Source organism: Neovison vison, chromosome 3 (genome assembly GCF_020171115.1).
Source record: "Neovison vison isolate M4711 chromosome 3, ASM_NN_V1, whole genome shotgun sequence".
Lineage (NCBI taxonomy): Eukaryota > Metazoa > Chordata > Mammalia > Carnivora > Mustelidae > Neogale > Neogale vison.
In genome coordinates, this window is record NC_058093.1 from 182,122,018 (window position 1) to 182,142,894 (window position 20,877).

Consider the following 20,877-nt stretch of genomic DNA (forward strand, 5'->3'; position numbering starts at 1 on the left):
TCTATTAGTGTTTCAATCACACTACTTAAAATGTCAGGGATAATGTTTATGTATGTGTCGTGTATTTGCATATATATAGTATACCATATTTTTAGTTATCACGTTGAGGATCTAGGATATCCGTCAAGGAACTGCAGTGTTTGCTGGCTGTTTTTTTCCACTCCTGGAGTGCTGACTCAGCGCACAGGACTGCAGGTTCAATCACCCATCACCGTTACCACCTATGGGATCCTGAACTCTTCTACCTAAATGTGGTGTCTACCTTGACTGGTTTGCTGAGGGAGGGTTGTGAGTGAAGAGCAGAAAGGAAAATAGGATGAGAGGAAAAGAGAAAGAGAGGGAGGGGGAAAAGGGGAGAGAGACAGAGACAGAGACAGAGATAATGTATATCTGTATTCTTTCTCTTTCTTCCCTGAGATAAGCATGAACATGTCTAGTTCTATGACTTCAGTCATTTTCATGTTGAATCAAGGCTACCATTTTAAATTAATGTTATTTATAGAAGAAAATTACTGGCATGATTTTCTTAACTTCGTCAAGTCTTGGTTTCAGAAAAGGAAACTTTCACAGCTATTTAAGTGAAGCTTAGCTAATATTAAGTCTTATGCCAAGAGGGAGGTAGGATGTTAATGTATGTGAGTTTCCTAAAAATATTTTCCTTTGTTACATTGGGTTGGGTTTATATTTCTACTTGGTTGAAATCTTGTGTTGGTGGGTCTTTACAGTGATTGATCGATTTACATTTTGGATTTAGGATTCATTTCATACCCTGAAGAAATGGGTGAAAGAACTGAAGGAACATGGTCCAGAAAACATTGTAATGGCTATTGCTGGAAACAAGTGTGATCTCTCAGATATTAGGTAAGATGCATTAAAAATTTTTTTGGTATTGTAAATATCTCCATCTCTGAATGTCCACATGTAAAAAGCTGTCAAGCCGGTGTTGTTAAGTCTGTTCTCAGTGTAATGATTTAATCGACGGCCATCCACTCGTGGTCTGGGTAGTACATGTTCAACCAGAGTAGACGTAGGGGGAAATAATGAGATGCAAATTGGATGGATCAGCTAGGAGTGCATATTAAAACCTAATCTCCTCTACTGAGCACGGTCACATCCCTGACTCTAGAGGTCTTTGGGCTAAATGCTTTTATTACTATTGTTGTCACCTTCTTTGTTATTTATCGACATTATTACAACGATGGCCATTCTAATAACACTCTCATATGGTAAGGAGTGCTAGGATTTGTAACATTTCCCATAGCACCCATGTTTGTTTCAGTTCTAACTTTAACTTAAGGGTGTAGTTGGGTCTATAAAATCTCACTACTTTGTTGTAGGATCTGAAGGTGACCTATTATAGAGAAGCACTTTGGTTTCCCTCAGAGACAATGGATTGTTGATCTTTCTTTACCTGGACCAAGGTTTACAGGGAGCCAGTCCGCAGGGACTAGAGATTTTTTTTATGCAGCCTGAGAAGCTAGGTCTTTTTACTAAATGAAAATGCAGGGAAAAAGGAATAGTGAATTTACATCATCTCCATCCCCCTGGTTAATTTAACTCTCTGCAATTCCAGTCGTGGGTCTTCATAAAGACAACGACGTCATGCTTCAGGCTTTGCACATCCAAGTACGATTAAGCTGAAGTTTGATAAACAATGGAAACAGATCTTGCAAAAGCTCTTAACATGGCCTTTGACAAATTGCTCTGTTTCTTTGGGATTTCAAAAGCTTTGTATCACATTGCATCAGATCGATTTATGATAACAGCCATAAACACCACTTAATCATTTGTTCTCCCGGGGGCTGGACACATCTTTAAACTCCCCAGACTTAGCTCAGATCTCTATGTTCTTTACTGTAACCCTGAAACAGGTTGTTTGTCTAGAATTGCAAAAGAATCACTTTAACTTTTGTCGTCAGAAGCGGGTGGGGTGGGAGGGTAGGAACACTCTTGGCTGAATGCGGGCACAGTCATCTGACACCCCTGGATTGTAGTGAAGGTGTGACTGTGAAGGTACTAAGCCTTCCGTATTGTGACAGAACTGATGGGCTAGAATTTAAGCAGACAATGCTGTAAAGTTGACTGGAATTGGGATTCTTGGTGACATGGAACTGAATCCCACTTCAATTATTTTTGGGAAAAAGGGAACTAAAGAGCAGGATTGCCTGACTGGCATTCGATATGTTCCATATTTAGTTTCTGGCACTCTCTCTGTTTCAGTTTAAATGGCCATGGAAGGGTTTTCTCAGACCATGACAAGGCATTTGTGGCCAACAGAGGGGATTAGGGTGGCTTAAGAGGATTTTTCCCACCATCAACATGATGAAAGTGGGAACGTAGGTAGTCTTGAAGAGGGGGGCGTTCCTAGAAGAGTACAGCCTGGCCTGATAAAACATGTCTGTGACATGTTGGCTTGGCCACAGATAGCTGAGGACAGACGTACACGTGTCTTGGGGTGGAATTTGCCTTCCATGCACTGGTATTGCATTCTTCTTGGCAGTCATTTTGCTTTGTGCCAAGCCTATATGTATAGTTTTCAAGATGCCCCAGCTAACGTCGTCCATCCAACTCCCTTTCAACCGTAGATTCACACACAGCTCCTCTATCCCCAGTGGGAGACAATCTAGGTGCTGCTCCCAGTGGCCACATCATGGGGCCGCTGTCTCACTAGTTCATGTTTCTGCATCGTGCCCTTTCTTCTCTAGTCTGGCCTCAGTGAGGTCGGCACGCGACTTCTCAAGATCCTGTGGTTTAAAGTGTGGAGTGTATATCTTTTGTTACCCACAAAGTTGTGTTAGGTGCCACTTCTTACTGAATCATGCGGCAAAGAAATGACTCCCTTTGCAATTCTCTTTCCAACCTCAGTGAAAAGGACCAGTTTGCTTAGGTCAAAGAGAAAGACCAGTTGGATGTTAGTAAATTTTTAAAGATTTTATTTATTTATTTGACAGAGAAAGAGAAAGAGATCACAAGTAGGCAGAAAGGCAGGCAGAGGGAGCAGGCTCCCATCTGAGCAGAGAGCAGGATGCCAGGCTTGATCCCAGGACCCTGAGATCATGACCTGAGCCAAAGGCAGAAACTTAATCCATTGAGCCACCCAGGCCCCCCTGGATGTTAGTAGATTTTTAATTTTAAAATATTTATTAATAGATCATTTAAAAATTTAAGTTATTTATAAATATATTTCACTGAACTCATTTAAAGACCATAAAATCCATCTGTTTGAAGTGTACAGGTCAATAAATTTTTGTACAGTTCTAGGTTGTACAGTCATCATCACATCTAATTTTAGAACATTTCCATCACCCTACAAAGAACATGCCAATTTGGTCACTCCCAATGTCCAACTCCTTCCAGCCCCTGGCAACCGCTAACATACTTTCTTGTCTTTATAAATTTGCTTTCGCTGCACATTTTGTAGAAAACAAATCATACACTTACGTGGTCTTTTGTGACTGGCGTCTTTCACTGAGCATAAGGTTTTTGAAATGCCTTCCTTCATTTTTATGGCAGAATAATAGCTCATCATATGAATATACCACGTTTGATTTTCCCACTCACTAGTTGAATGAAACCTCAAATTTCAGTTGCTTCCACTTTTTGGCCACTTTAAAAAGTGCTGCTGCAAACAATCATGGACAAATTTAGTGTGGACATATGTTTTCATTTCTCTCGGGTGTGTTATGAGAAATGAAATCTCTGGGTCATGCGGAAACTCTGTGTTTAACAATTTGAAGAACTGCCCAATGGTTTTCCACAGTGGCTGCACCACTTTGTATGCCTACTGGCAATGTACGAAGTTCTAATTTTCTCTATATTCTCAACCAACACCATTATTACCAGGCTTTTGCATTATTGCCATCCTAGTGGGTGTGAAGTTGTATTGATGTGATTTGGGTTTGTATGTTTCTAATGACTAATGATGTTAAACAGCTTCTCATATGCTTATTGGTCATTCGTTTATCTTCTTTGGAGACATGTCTCTTCAAATCCTCTGCCCAATTTTTAATTGAGTTATTTGTCTTTTTATTATTGAGTTGTAAGTATTTTTTATGTATTCTGAATACAAGTCCTTTATCAGATACATGATTTGCAAATATTCCTTCCTTTTCATGAGCTCTCCTTAAAATCTTTATTATGTCTCTTGAAGTGCAAAATCGTAATGTCCAATTTGTGATTTTTCCCTTTTTATCTGTTATGCTCAAGTGACTGGCTAATTCAAATCACAGAGATTACTCGGATGTTTTCTCAGAGTTTTATAATTTTAGAGCTTACATTTATATTTGTATTTACATTTATATTTATTTATATTTAGAGCTAATTATTGTGTGTGTTATGAGGTAAGGGTCCAAATTAATCTTTGCCTGTGTGGATATCTAATTCCCAGCGCCGTTTGTTGAAAAGACAACCCTTTTTCTATTGAATTTTTTTTTTTGAACTTTTAGTCAAAAATTAGTTGACCATAAGTGTAAGTCTTATTTTGGGCTCTTAATTCTATTCAGTTGATCTACACATCCTTCTGTTAATGCCCCATGATTTTGATTGTTGTAGTTTTATAAGTTTGAAGTTGGGAATTATAAGGCCCCCAATTTAGTTTTTCTTTTTCAAGATTGTTTGACTGTTTGACTACTGTGGGCCTTTTGCATTTCCATTTGCATTTCTATATGAACATTAGGATCCTCTTCTCAATTTCTACCAAAAAAAAAGCTACTGAGATTTAATAGGAAATATGTTGACTCTTTAGGACAATGTGGGGATTATTGGCATCTTACCAATATTGTTTTCTGATCCATGAATATGAGATATGAATGGAAATATCCTTTCCATTTTATTTAGGTCTTCTTTAGTTTCTTTTGCTCATATCTTGTAGTTGTCAGTGTACAAGTTTTGCATTTCTTTTCCTATACTTGTTCCTAAGTGTTTGATCTTTCTTGATGCTATTGTGAATGGGATTGTTTTGTTAATTTCGTTTATGGTATATTTGTTTTTAGTGTATACGAGATTCTGTTGTCTGTGAAAACCGTTTTACTTCTTCCTTTCCAGTCTGGGTTCCTTTTATTTCTTTTTCTTATCTAATTACCCTGTATAGAACTTCCAGTACAATTGGAATAGAAATGGTGAAAGCAGACATTATAATCTTGCTGATTTTAGGGGCAAAGCATTTAGTCATTCTTACTATGATGTTGGCAGGCGTGTTATGTAGATCTTCTTTATCAGTGTGGTGAAGTTGCCTTTTATTCCTAGTCTGCTGGGTGTTTTTTGTTTTTTTTTTTTTTTAATCATGAATGAATGTTTAATTTTGCCAGCAGCTTTTTTCTGCATCTTCTGAGGTGATCATGTGGTTTTTGTTCTTTTTTCTTAATATAACGTATTACATTAATTGATTTTCTAATTTAAACCACCTGCATTCCCGGGACAAATCCCACTTAGCCATGATGCATAATCCTTTTTATATGCTTCCGAGTTCTGTTTACTCATTTTGCTGAGGTTTTGTATCTGTATTCATGAGGATATTGGTCTGTAGTTTTCATTTTTTGTGTGTGTGTGTTGTCTTTGTTTGATGTTGGTATATCAACGCAGTAGGTTTTGTAGAGTGAATTGAAAAGTGCTCCCTTCTTTTCTATTGCCCAGAAGAGTTTGTGAAAGATTGGTGTTAACTTCCTTAAGTGATAAAGTCATGGGTGAAGCCATCTGGACCCAGGCTTTTCTTTTGTGGAAAGATTTTATATACCAGTCCAATTGCTTTACTTGCTATAGGTATATTCAAGTTTTCTATTATTTCTTGAGTTAGAATAGTTTATACATTTTTAGGAACTTAGTCATTTCATCTAAGGTCTCTCATTTGTTTGTGTAGTGCACAGTATTCTCTTGTAATCCTTTTCCTTTCTGTAAGGTCAGCAGGGATGTCTATTCTTCCATTCCAGATTTTAGAAATTTTAACTTTCTTCTGTAGCTGAAGGTTTGTCAGTTTTGTTGATCTTTGCAAAGAACCAACATTCAGTTTCACTGATTTCTTTCCACTCTACTTCTATTCCATTTATTTTCTCTCTGTGCACCATTTCCTTTCTTCTGTGCTTTGGTTTTGCTTTGCTCCTTTTCCCCTAGTTTTCAATGAATGGTACTGAAGTAATTGGACATCCATAGAAGGGAGAAGACTGCAACCTAAACCTCACACTTTATGTAACAATTACTCTAGAAAAAAAATCATAAGAGCTTAATGTCAAAGGTAAAACTGTAAAACTTTTAGAAAAACTCCTATGAGAAAATCTTGAGGATTTGCAGCTAGGTAAAGGGTCATGAGACTTGACAGCAAAAGCTCACTCCATATAAAGGAAAGATTGATAAATTGAACCTCATCAAACCTGAAAACACTTTGCTCTGTGAAAGCCTGTGTGAAGAGCTTGAAAAGCAAGCTGCAGGCTGGGCAAAACTATTTGCAAACCATATATCTGACAAAGGATAAGCATGTAGGCTATATAAAGAACACTTACAACTTAATGGTTAAAAAAATATAATTTGAAAATGAGCAAAGTATATTTCACCCTGGAGAGTATCAAGATGGTAAGCATAGGCATGAAAAGGTGTTTAAGCATCATAAGCAGACCTGTCAGAATCACTGAAATAAAAGAGTTATAACACCTAATGCTGGCAAGGATGTGGACAGACTGGCACATTCATATGTTGCCAGTATGCGTGTAAAATAGTACATTCTGGAAAACAGTCTGGCAGATTCTTTTAAAGCTAAATATGCAATTACCATATGCCCAGCAATCATACTTTGGGCACTTATTCCAGAGAAGTGAAAATTTACGTTCGCATAAAACCTACACATGAATATTCATGGAGGCTTCTTTTTTTAAAATAATATCCCCAAACTGCAATCAGCCCAGATATCCTCTTAAAGGTGAATGACAGAGCACACTGTGGCACATCCATGCCACGGAATAGTATGCAGCAGTGAAAAGGAACAAACCATGGCTACAGGCAACTTGGATCGAACCTCCAGGGCAATTATGCTGAGCAAATAAAGCTGATCTCAGAGGGTTCATTGTATATTATTTCATTTATATGAGATTTTGAGTTGAAAATATTTTAGAAATAGAAGTCTTATTCGTGGTTGCCAGGGGGTCTGTTTAGGGGTGACGTGGTGGGCACGTGAAGGGGAGGAAAGTGGGTGTGGCTCTAAAAGGGCAACAGCTGGGATCCTTGTGATGTTGGATCTATTTGGTGTCTTCTCTGTGGTGGTGGAGACATGAACCTACACAAGGGTTAAAATTGTATAGAGCCTAACACACACACACACACCCACACACACACACACACAGATGAGTACCAGTAAGGCAGGAAATCTAAATAAGACAGTATACCAGTGTCAGTATCCTATTTATGATATCATACCATGGTTTTGCAAAATGTTACAATTTGGGGAACCTGGACAAAGTGTACAAGAAATCTATTTCTTATAACTGTAGGTGGGTCTACAATGATCTCAATAAAAAAATTTAATGAACAAAAGGTTGATTTAGATAGAAATAATAAGTAAATATTAGAACAGTGGCATATATGTGGATATATATGTATATATTACACACAGAGACATACACACCCCTATATCTACATGTTATATATGCATTATATATGATCGACAGAAGTTTTATAAACACACTGGGCCAGATGATGAATTTCACCATCCCCAACAAACCCAATGTGCACTAAAACTCCCATCTAGGAAAGCAGGGAAGGGGAAGCCGGGTGTATTAGTCCTTGTATAAACCTCCGGCTGCTAGACTGGAATAGTCCAGTAAATGGTAGGGCCTAGTGGGCATCTGCCGTTGACTCCTTTCCATGGCTGTGGAATCAAGTTCTCGGTCAGCCAATCTGTCTGCTCCAGATTGCGCCCGCTGGTATGATTTTTCTGGGGAGTTAGCCAAACCTCTTTACTCCAGACCTTATTTAGAGCTTGACCTTCTTTTACTTTAATCCTAAAACATTTTGCCCTTCTGTAGTTGCCAGAAAGCTCTATTTTATTTTTCCTTGGGGCTTGGAGAGGGTGTAGATCTGACGTGCACGTGTAAGCGTGGCCACAGGTGGAGGCAGTGTCCTCTAACGAACTTCGGTTCTGGAAGCTCGTAGGTCAGTAAGAAGAGGTATGCCTGGCCTGTTTGGAGAGTGTACTGGAATTTAAGTGGAATTAACTCTGTGAACTTGACGCAGCCCACTTGAGGCACGCGCGAACAGAAGTGCTTCATGGAGGACACATCCTAACACCCCATCACTGTGTTTTATATGCTTCCATGTTCTAAAAGATGGATGAAGGTCTGAGCACACAATGCAGAGTCAAAGGCATTCAAAATCTCCTGGTCAGGTGAATTCAGGACTTCTGGCTTGTTTTATTAGGCACCTGATCTTTGTGGTATTTCTCTGACTATCTTGAGTTCTCGACAAAATGTCCTTGTGCCCAAGTGACTTTGAAATCTGCGGCCTGGAGGCAAACTGGAATCGGCCACACTGTACGTAGCTCTGTCCCAGAAGATACAGCACTGTAGGTGCTCGTCGTTGTCACTTTTCTTCCTGGCTGTGAAGATGTGCCTTGGAGAAAAGTTCCGATGCCAGTTGCCCGGGCAGGAGAGTATGCAGTTCCTGATGGGGCCTGAGAAACAAGGTTCCATCTCCCTCCCCCCTGCTCCATTGCCAAGTTGGGGATATTCTAGGGAAATGCAGAATTGAAAGAAAGTAACAGAACTTCCACTGGATTGATCGTGTAGGACCTGAGAGGCCCATGGACTAGAAGGGAGGAGCAGCCCAGAGCACACAGGAAAAGCTGTGTGATTTGTCTCGCTTCCATGGCAGGAGACGCTGGCATCAGTGCCAAGCGGTGGTGGGTCACTGGACTTTCGAACAAGTAATGTGTGGCATGGGGCTCATTCCAGGTGGCTCTAAGGAGGGCAGCTTTGGCCTGGGGTCTAGAGAGAAAAGAAACCTTCTTTTCAGGAAGTCTGGGAGCCCACAAGAGACTGCCCAGCCTTGTCCTGGGTCTGGCAGAGAATTGGAGCAGATGAGTCTTGAAAAGAAAAAGAGAAGTAGGTCACCTTGCTTCAGTAGTTTGGAAAGTTCCACGAACATGAGACTCATGCCGATTCCAGAAACCTAGCTCCCGAGATTCTGATCCAACGCGCAGTGGCAGGCTGGAGATAGGTGAATTTTGTAAAGTGGTCCTTTTGCAAGCCTCCAAGGGCCATCCTTGAAAAAGCACTACGTTAGGTGATAGGAGTTGATGATGGGGAAGAATGAGGTAGTGCAGAAAACTTGGGCATAGACCCAGGCTTGTGTGGGCCACACCTTCTGGGGCCTCCCTCCCACCCTCCTGCCCTTAGGGAGAATGGAAACAGTGGCTCTCCAGCTTTCAGGATCCAGCACCCCTGACCCATCACCCTGTCATCTCTTTAGAAGCCGTTCCCATACTCTGGCCCCCTCTCTTTTGCATCTCACACTGAGAGTTGCCAGAAGGAAAGATATGGTGGGTTTGTCTCCATCTAATTAATATCAGACTCCTGCTTAGGCCAGCACCTTGTGCCTCCTGGAACACTGGGACTTCTTCATATCCAGCCTGTATTGGCTGCCTTTAGCTTGGGCAAGGGATTAGGGTCACATGGCTGTGGTATTTTCACAAGAAAGCCTGCCTAGGAAGAATCGTCTGTTGTAGTTGGCAATGGGGGCAAGATCCTTCAGGTGTCAGAGGAAGGAAAGGAGATCCTATCCTCTTCTGGCCAGAACCTCCACCCCCACCCCTTCAAATTTCCCCATCAGCCTAGCAAACAAGCCTTGACCTGTAGCCATCATTGTAAGTACTTTCTTGGTAGAAATTACTTCCACCCTAGTCCTACCTCGTGTAGATCCCAGGCCTGTTTCTTTGGCTTGATCTTCTTTTCCTTATTTTGAACTCTTGGCCTTGTCTACAAATCCCCCCTTGGACTCCCCCAAACTCTTCTTGCCTTTCTTCATCATTTGGACATTGGATTTCTTGTAATGGATTCTAATTTGACCTGCTCTTCAAGCTTAGGTGTGTCCCACTGGCTTTTTTTTGGAATCCCACACCTCACTGGTAGGTTAGGGCTGTAAACAAATCAGAAAGTGTGAGGGAGGGATCGTGGAGGAGAAGTGCTGATAGGAGAACTCCCCTCAAGCTTAAGATATTTTATCTTGCAAATGGTAGCCGTAGGAAGTTACCCAACCCAACTGATGATGGAGACAAGGGCTTGGAGATTGGAAGGGAGCTTCTACTCAGGGGGATGGTGGGCTCTTACTAGAACTGGAAATGGCTCCTTTATCACTAGCTGCCTCTGCCCAAGGTTCCTCCCATCCCCTGTAGATACCACCCAGGCGTTAACCAGTGACCAAGTGTCCTCATGCCCCTCTTGGAATCAGGGTCTCCAGGCTCTGGTATCTCTTAGCACAACACTGAGAGAGATTGGAGGAGCTGCTCCCAGTGGGGCAAGACACTCCCTGAAGTGAAGAGGTGACAGTCCAAGAAAAGAACATTCAGGGTCTAAGTGGAACTCGGTTATAGTAGGAGGAAGGAAATTGGTCCTCTCAGTGTTTAACTAAAATTAACAAGTAATTTTTGGTAGTTTTTGTGTGTGTGCAGCAACGTTCTATGGGAAGTACAAGAAAAGAGAGGAAAGTATTTTCCGTAGAGCCATTTGCATCTATTTGGAAAGCCAAGAGTAGTACGCATGGGAGGAAACGATCTAACGAGTAAATACAAGACTATATTTAATAAAGCTCCAAATGTCATGGTGCAGAAGGGACAAAAGAATTCAGGAAAAGGGAAGTCTGTAGTCATCTGGAGTGATTTGGAAAGGCTTATGGATGAAGTGTGCCCTCAGCTGCCCTGTCAGGGATCAGTCAGGTAGGAGGAAATTCCAGGAAGGGAAGGTAATGGACAGAGGCATGGAGGTGGGAGGGAGTTTGGCATGTATTATGGAGGAGAGATCTTGAAGACCTTACCATTTGCCTGGGGAATGGCGGGAGATACAAGGATACTGAGGGGATAGTTTATGCCTGGCTTAAAAGAATGAAGAGTGAGTGATTGGAGCTGGGGCTTCTTCCTCCTACATGCCCATCTCTTGTACCCCTGACACCATTCTTTGCCTGCCAGTCACGGCCCTATTGTCTCCTGAGCCTATGTGGCCTCAGACTCCTTTGTAACAATGCTTCCTGTGGTTATCACCCGTTAAGGAGATGAAATGTACTTGCCAGCCTCAAGGCAAGGGCTGTGGGAGCCATTCTAGATTCTTGAGCAAGCGATTGGTACAATCTCCTGTGTGAGAGCTGGAGGGAGACCTGGACTTGGCAGCCAGGATGATCCTCCTACAGTTTTCCCACAAATACACCGACCACGTCTGCAATCACCAGGCATTGGTTGTTTCAATTTTTTTGGATCAAACTGAGGCCTTTAGCAGATAAAGATACATCTGGAAATAAATGTTTTTTGTGTTTGTGTGTGTGTGTGTGTGTGTGTGTGTGTGTGTGTGTGTTTTGTTTTTTGGTTTTTTTGCTAAGAATACATCCATTGCTTTTATTTCTTATATATGCCTCCAAAACTCTCTCCCATCTTGATGGTGGGCCAAAAAGGAGTATAAGAGTTTGTTTAATATGATACAAACCAAGTAATGGAACTCGAGATGCTGGATCGTGAAAATCCAGCTTATTCCAAATACTAAAGCCCAAAAGCCAAGGAACATCAAAAGCCAACATGGAAGGTCTGTAAATATCATGGCCAGTATTAAAATGCACACGGTGTTTTCTGTATGTGAGATGAGTCAAGTGTGTGCTGCTAAGTGTGTGTTTTGTGGTCCAAGATGCACTTTTCCTTCTGATGCTGTGCCAGTGGGTAAACCCGTATCTGATGCTGGTATGGACATGGGATGGAAGGAACTGAAGGCTGAGCTCCGGGAGGGAGCCCAGCGAGGATGTCTGGAATTTTCCTTTTTTTTCCCCTTGTAAAATATTCTTAATGAAGAATATATAAAACATTGATGTATATTTTAAAGGATCATGGGAATTTTATTATTTTTTTAAGATTTTATTTATTTATTTGACAGAGAGAAATCACAAGTAGATGGAGAGGCAGGCAAAGAGAGAGAGGGAAGCAGGCTCCCTGCTGAGCAGAGAGCCTGATGCGGGACTCGATCTCAGGACCCTGAGATCATGACCTGAGCCGAAGGCAGCGGCTTAACCCACTGAGCCACCTAGGCGCCCCGGGAATTTCAAGGAATAAAACAAATGACCATGTATCAATGAGTAAGCCTTCCTCCTCAACCCTATCCCCCATCTCCCCCCAGAAATAACCCTGACTTCTGGGATCATCGTTTCTTTGCTTCTTCTATGCTTTACGACTCATGTTTGCATTACTAAATAAAAGATTTAGGTTTGCCAGTTTTTGAATTTTATTTTCATTGGAATATGACTGTACCTATTATATGATGACTTGTCTCTTGCACTTAACATTCCTGGGAGATTCATCCTGATGACTGTTAGTTGGATTTTGTACATTTTCATTGCTGTATACTATTCTTTACGAGCATGACACAGTTTACTCATCCTTCGTGAGGGGTATTTGAGTTATTTCTGGCGTGGCCTTACTGTGACTATGGCTTCTTGGATAGTCTCATACGTCTCGTAGTGCTGTGTGTACACATTTCTCGGACTCCAGTGGGTAAGAGTTTAATTGCTGAGCCGCAGGGTGAGCACACACTCAGTTCTCCTAGGTAACACCAATGCTTTCTGCAGTGGGGATCAGTGGTGTGTGGGACCTCCTGCTGCTCTACTTCCTTCAGTCTTAGTACCATAAGATGTGAGGGTGTAAGAAATTACATCTGAGAGTAATTTCCACTCGCCTTTCCCCAGTTACCAAGAAAGTTGGCATCTTCCTACATGTTTAGGGGTCCCTTTAGTTTCCTCGTATGTGAAGAGCCTGTTCAAGTGTTTGCCACTTTTTCTGTTGGGTTGTCTACTCTAATCTTGTGTATTTAAAGGATTTAAAATATGTGTGTGTGTGTGTGTGTGTGTATTCCCCAAACATATGTATGTATTGAAATATTTTCTTCAAATTTATGTTTCAGCTTCCTGATCTTTATTTCTGTCTTTCCATTATCAGAAGTCCTTAATTCCTATGTAATAGAATTTATTGATGTTTTCCCTTTGTGCTTTGGGTGTTTATTTATTTATATATTTTTTGGCTGCGAAAAGAGTTTTATTTAAGAAGACTTTCCACGCCCCTGAGATCATGAAGATATTCCTATGCTGATTATCTTTCTAAAACCTTACAGTTTTATGTCCCTGTCTTTAAATCACTGGGAATTGATTTTTATATCTGCTGCCTAAGGTTTCCCTGATAGCTGTCCAGATGGTTAGCTGCGTTGGTTGTAAAGTCCATACTTTCCCCACAGATGTACACTATCTCATTCATATGTCACGTGTCATGTATGAACGGGGCTCTTTATTCTGTTCCATTGGCCTGTCTATCCATCTATGTGCCAATACTTCATGTCTGAATTCGCATAGCTTTATCAGAGATTCTGATAAATGGTCTGTAATCACTTTAATATTCCTAGTTGGCCCTGGAGAAGATATCAAAAGTGTGTATGGTTTGGAAGTGGATATGTTGTGGTCTGGTGAAAGTAGGGGGAGTGTTAGGACTGAAACCTACATGTGGTAATGTGTATGCTAGGTGTGTGTGTACTTATTTTTATGGCTAATTTTTAAAAATTGAGTAAACCTTTTGTTTTGGTCTTGCATTGGGGTGCCTGGGTTGCTCAGTTTTTAGGCGTCTGCCTTCAGCTTAGGTCATGATCCCGGGGTCCTGGGATAGAGTACCACATAGGACTCATGTTCAGCAGGGAGCCTGTTTCTCCCTCCCCCACTCCCCCTGCTTGTATTCCCTCTCTTGCTGTGTCTCTCTCTGTCAAATAAATAAATTAAATAAAAATCTTTTAAAAAAATAGTTTTGCATTTATAGAAACGTTGAAAATGTAGTATGAAGAGTTCCCATATAATTTTTTAAGACTTATTTATTTATTTATTTATTTATTTATTTATTTTAGAGGCAGGGAGAGGCAAAAGGAGAGGGAGGGAGAGTACCGAGCAGACTCCTTGCAGAGCATGGAGCTCGACAGGGGGTCTCAATCCCACAGCCCTGAGACCCAATCTGAGCTGAAACCAAGAGTCAGACACCCAAACAACTATGCCACACAGATACCCCAAATTTCCCCTACTATTAGCATCTTATATTACAGTAGGACATTTGTCACAACTAAGGAGCTGATATTGATACTTCACTATTAACTAAAGTTCATACTTTACTCAGATTTCATTAATTTTTCCCTGATGTCCTTTGTTTTAGTTCTAAGATCCCATACAGAATATCGAGTATCATAATACACTTAGTTGACATGACTCTCCAGGCTCCTCTGGACTGTGATAGTTTCTCAGACTTTCTTTTTTTCTGATGACCTCAATAGTTTTGCGGGTCCTGGTTGGGTATTTTGGAGAATATCTCTCAATTAGAGTTTGTCTGACGTTGTTCTCATGATTAGACTGGGGTTATGGGTTTGGGTGAGGAAGACCGTAGTGGTAAAGCGCTATTTTCATTACTTACTAATTACCACTGGTGATGCTGACCTTGGTTACCCAGCTTAGGTAGCTTTTGTCAGGTTTCTGCACCATACATTTACCTCCCTCTACTTTCCCTACTGCTCTCTTGGAAGGAAGTCTATGTTCACACTCAAAGGGTAGGGATTACGCTCCCCCTCCTGGAGAGACAGATCTAGGGATGCCTGGATGGCTCAGTCAGTTAAATGTCTGTCTTTGGCTTGGGTCATGATACCAGGGTCCTGGGATCTATCCTGCATGGGGCTCCTTGCTCAGCAGGGAGCCTGCTTTTCCCTCTGGCTGCTGCTCCCCCTGCTTGTGCTCTCTCTCTCTTTCAAATAAATAAGTAAAATCTTTAAAAGAAAAGAGAGAGATAGGAATATCCACATACATTATTCAGAATTCTTCTGCAGATGAAATTTGTCACTTCTACCCACTTAACTAGTTTATTCAGCCATTTATTTATATCAGTATGGACTCAGAAATGTTTATTTTATGCTTTAGGTTATACTGCAGTACTGTGTTATTTCATCTGTTGCTCCAACGGCTCCAGCTTTGGCCACTGGGAGTTCTTTCTTTTGGCTCCTGTGTCCCTTTAACATATGCTTATCATTTGGGTTTTTAAGCACTTCCTTCCTTTCTGGCATAACAAGATGTTACGGACTCATCCTGCATATTTTGGGCTTCAGCCCTAGAATCAGCCATTTCTCCAAGGAGCTCTGGTTCTTCTTATTGAAGAATGGTATTTAAAAGCCAAAATATGGGCTGTATTGCCTCGTTGACACTGGGGTGTCACTGGTTCTAGGACCTTGGAGCAAGCGGAGCTAGGAAATGCAGTATGTATACTTGCTCAAGTGTGCATGCATTTTTGTCAGTTGGCCTTTGGACAACATGGGGGTCAGTGGTGCTGACCCCCCCATTCCACCTGAAGTCTGGGTATAATTTTGACTTTCCAAAAATATAACTAGAAGCCTTATCGATAATAGAAACAGGTCATCAGCACATATTTCATATGTTATATGTATTATATACTATATACTTATAACAAAGCAAACTAGAGAAGAGAAAATGTTATTAAGGAAATCATAAGAGAAAATACATTTATGAGTACAGTATAGTATTTATGTACATAGACCTGTGCCCCTCGAATCATGTTGCTCAAAAGTCAACTGTAATTATTTGTACATCTATCCGTCTGCATCTATAGTGAGATAAACATAAGTTTATTTTGATGCCTCTGGATTCTAAAATCAGAAGCACATAGTTCATTTTAACCTTCTTTAGGGGGCAGGGGAAGTATGTTTTCTGAAGTCATCAACAGATGTAATTGCTTTTCAGCCTTTTGGCTAAGACCAAGTGTAAAGTCATCAACAGATGTGTTATAAAGCAGAGTGGCAAGATTTTTGTTTTTAGAGATTTTCTTAGAAGATTCAATAATCTTTTTTTTTAAGATTTTATTTTTAAGTAATCTCCACACCCATCGTGGGACTCAAACTCACAACCCCGAGATCAAAAGTCATATGCTCTATCGACTGAGCCAGCCAGGCATCCCAGAGGATACAGTAATCTTTTTCCTTGCACTTTCCATGCTGCCCAAAGTTTCAGAGTTTCAGAATGTCACTTCTATTATGGATTATAGCCTCTTCAATGATTTCTTTGAAGCAGCACAATAATTACTTCTATTTTTATACTGTTCATGTAGGTAGTGGACATTCTTCCTATGTGCCACATGCTATTATAAGTAGTTCACGACAATCTTCACAATCCTGTAAAAGAGTCTCTCTCCTTCTCCCGCCTTGATGAGGAAATTGAGACATGGAGGCTTAGGTGCTTTGTCAGGTCTTGTACCTAAAAGGGTGTTGGTACAGCTTTACACCTGCCCATCTGTCCCGGAGCCTGTGTTCTTGACCATCATGCTCTATTGCATCTTATAAAAAGGACAAACACAATCCATGAGGGAGAATCCTTTCCAAATGACCGAGGGAAGATGGCAGCCTATCAGCTTCTCCTCAGAAGGTTTGAAACTCTTTCCTGTGGTTCTCTCCGGCCTTCTTAGGACTAGCTTCAACTTCTGTCTGGAGAAAGGGGTCTTAAGAAGCAAAGGAATGGCCAGGTCTCCCTAAAGAACCTGTGTTTTCTGCTCCGTTCTCATTCAGTTCAAAGGCTGACATTTTCCACGAGAAACAATCCATTTAAGTCTGTGGTGAGAACCTGACACTGCTTGTTTGAACTCGACACTAGGAATGTGGCCCCAGGTGAATAGCAGTTATGGACACACATGAATAAGTAAGCAAGGTCCCATGGGAACAGAAACACTTCCCAGGGTGCACATGGTGAGGGCTTTAACCGTAAGCACTTATTTCATTGTAAATGAAAGACCCATCAGGTCTTTGCTGCAAAGGTGGTAATTACTCTTTTTTTTTTTTTTAAGTTCATTTGGTTTTAGTTCCACCTCACAGGGAAACCAATCTGGTTGTCTATAAGAACAAGCATTTTAAACATTTTAAATTTTGCTGCTTTAATTATTGCTAAACTGGTGGCCTCGTCGAATTGGTACACAAACCTCTTGCACAGTTAGAGAAAGTGTGAGCTAATGTGACACAACTTGCCCTGCTTATTCATTCAGTGGCTGCTTGAGGGAGTGGGGAGGGCTGAGGGCTGAGACCATTTCGTGGCTCATGGCAGCCTTTGCAGACAGCAGCCCTCCTCCGCTGGGTTCTGACAGAATGTTGTGAATGATTGCTACTGCTTTTGGCAAGAATACCTTAAACATGTTGGATGGTTTTGACAAAAAAGAATTCCACCAGACATTGAACAACCGCATCCTGCTCACTGTAACCTTGCCACTTCCTCCTAGCCTGCTTAGCTGGTCTTCTAAGCTTGACCTTGGAAGGGGGCTGTGGCTGGGGGAGAGAGGAACAAGATAGGGCAAAACTTGCTTTTTAAAAGATTTTCTTTATTCATTTGAAAGAGATAATATGAGCGAGCACGAATGGTGGGAGGAGCACAGGGAGAGAGAAAAGCAGGGTCCCTGCAGATCAGGGATCCCCACTCCTACCCCCGAGGCAGGGTTCGATCCCAGGACCTGAGCCAAAGGCAGACGCTTAACTGACTGAGCCATCTAGGCATCCTGATAGGGCAAAACTTTTTAAGTGAAATGTTAACTGCTTTATTCCAGGAGTTTGGCAGAATATGAAATGCTTGGTTATTGCTATTCCAGTGGTTTAGAAATAGAATATACATTATAGAACAGACCCAGGCCACCAGAAAGTTTCTTTTGGGAAGAGCTCATGGGGCCACTCTTCTTTTATTTTATCACTTGTAAAATATTGCCTGAGACCTGTGTATTTGATTATGTCCTAGGTGTAGTCATCTTTTTTTTTTTTTTAAGATTTCATTTATTTATTTGACAGAGAGATCACAAGTAGGCAGAGAGGCAGGCGGTGTCGGGGGAAAGCAGGCTCTCTACCGAGCAGAGAGCCCGATACGGGGCTTGATCCCAGGATGCTGGGATCATGACCGGAGCCGAAGGCAGAGGCTTCAACCCACTGAGCCACCCAGGCACCCCAGATGTAGTCATCTTAATACAGATTTCCAAACTCATGACTTCGTAGTATCAGATTGTGAATTGGATAGACTGCAGAAATACCAAACTCAGTGTTTTACAGTCCACCCCTTAGAAGAGTTATGCTCAAGCCATAGAATGCATAAGAAGCCGTTGGGAAGTTGCCCGAATACCTATTTCTGGGGCTTGCCTAATGGGCCTTTCTGGTTCAGAATGGATCTTCTTTTCTAATGAGTCCAGAATAATCACGAAGACGGTGGTCTGTAGAACACACATGAGAGATGAGGCTTTGAGAGATTCATGGGCATCCTCTGAGGTTGTCTAGAGAAGGCTGAATTATGATTGCTCTGTGACCAACTATAGGAATCTTGAATGTTTGTCCTCATTTTGTCTTTGTTTTTAGCATCAACTTATGTGGTTGGTTTTTTCTGTTTGTTTTTTTCTTTCAACCTAATGTGTTTAAGTTCTGGAAACTTCTTAGAGGATATGATTGTTCTGCATTTAAACTTCCATGAGCTCTTTGGAATACATGGTCATTCTGCCAACAGTGTGTGAGCATCACTTTTCCTCTCTCTCTGTGCTCTAACACTGCAGATACTAAACTTTTTCATCTTGGGAAATCTGATATATGAATCACGCAATCCTCATTTTCATGGGAGGTGTTTGAATTGTTAGCAGGGCCAGGAAAACCAAGGTTGTCTAGTGCATAACTATTCTTCACCTATATACAGATACTAACCAACTAGAAAATCAATCAAATCAATGTTAAAACCCACTTTATAATAGCAATACAAACTTCAAATACCTAGAAATAAACTTTTCTGGTGTGTGTGTGTCCTTTTTTAAATTTTGAAATATTTTAAATCCTAGGAATGAATTTAGCAAATAATGAGCAAGAACTATATAGATAAAACATGCAAGCTGTGGTAGGACACAAAACATTTAAATCAATGGAAAGGTATACTTTTCCGTGGATAGGAAAACTCAGTATTGTAAAAATGTCAGTTTGCTCTAAATTAAACCACAAATTCACTGAGATTCCACTCAAATTACCAAAAAGACATTTAAAAAGAGTTTTACAAAATGATCCTAAAATTCATCTAGAAAAATAAACAGAGGGGCACCTGGGTTGGCTCAGTTGGTTGAGCATCCGACTCTTCATGTCAGCTGAGGTCATGATCTTGGAATCGTGATATCGAGCCCCAGGTCAGGATCCATACTGCGCAGAGTCTGCTTGGGATTCTTTCTCCCTGTCCCTCAGCCCTTTCCCCTGTTCTTGTTCTCTAAAATCAATCAATCAATCAATCTTTTAAAAAATAATAATAAATAGGTAGAAATAGTATTGAAGGGACAAATCCCAACAGATATTGATATCTATTTTAATGATTCAGTAAGAAAACAATATAACATTGTCACAGAATTGCACAGAAAATCATTGAATAGATGAGAGAATCAAGAAACAGGGTGAAATACATAGAGAAATTTAGTATATGATAAAGATAATTTTTAAATAAGTATAAAAAGGGATAATTCAGTAAATGGTCTTGGGATAATTAACTAGTCATGGGGAAAATGAGAAAAAATAAATTGAAAGTGGGATGAGGATTTAAATGTAAAATAACAAAACCATAAAAGTTAGAGAAAGCAGATGACTGTTAAAAATAATCTTGGAAGTTAGAATGAACTGTTTAATCATGACATAAAACTCAGAAAACATAGAGGAAAATAATAGAAAGTCTGACTACATAAAAACTTCCATATGGCAAAGATCTGAACACAAAAGCTGAAGAAATGTGGGAAATATGTTACAAAGGACTAGGTTTCTTAATATGCAAAGAGCACTTACAAATAAATAAGAAAAAAATTCAAATCATGTGAACCAAAGTAGTTAGAGAACATGCATAAAATGTCACAGAGTAAAATATATTCATGCTTATGAAAAGTTACCATTTTTAGGGGCATCTGGGTGGCTCAGTCATTAGGCATCTACCTTTGGTTCAGGTCATGATCCCGGGGTCCTGGAATCAAGCCCCACATCAGGCTCCCTGTTCAGTTGAAAGCCTGCTTCTCCCTCTTCCTCTCCCTCTCCCCCTGCTTGTGTTCCCTCTCTCACTGTCTCTGTCTCTCTCTGTCAAATAAAAAAATAAAATCTTTAAAAAAAAAAAAAAGAAAAGAAAAGTTATTACTTTGAATACAAGTTACTCAGAATTAATGTCAGATTTTTTCATAGACAAAGACTTCAAAATACGAGGCAATTTAACTTTGGGGTAATTTATCAAAATTAATGTATTTAATAAGTTGGCTGATGTAGCCTGTATTCACTCATTCTTCTGTGGAATAGTGATGACTGGCCCGCAAACCTTCTTGGACCATAAAATGAAGGGGTTGAGTCACAAAAACCTGTGAAGGACCTTCAGATTCTGAAACAGTTAGTCTGAGCCCCTGTTCACTTGTTTCCTCCATCTGCATCATTTCCTCAGTCTTTCTGGGGGCATTCTGTAAGAAAATGGTGCCATGCCACCATCCTTGCTGATATAGCTTTGCAGCAACTGATTAAAGAAACACTGATATAGCACTGATTATGTTCTGAGTATTATTTTGAGCACTTTATAATATCAAATTTCTTAACATGTAGAATTGCTATAAAGCATTCATCCCAT

At 40.6% G+C, this 20,877-nt stretch overlaps 1 protein-coding gene across 1 annotated transcript in view; it reads left to right on the forward strand.

Moving 5' to 3' along the window:
* The window catches only part of RAB31 (RAB31, member RAS oncogene family), a 129,740-nt gene that overhangs the window by 87,555 nt on the left and 21,308 nt on the right, over positions 1-20,877 (forward strand). Inside the window, exon 5 of the mRNA XM_044243410.1 lies at positions 755-861. Within this exon, the coding sequence (XP_044099345.1) occupies positions 755-861 (107 nt within the window). The remainder of the gene's footprint in view (positions 1-754; positions 862-20,877) is intronic.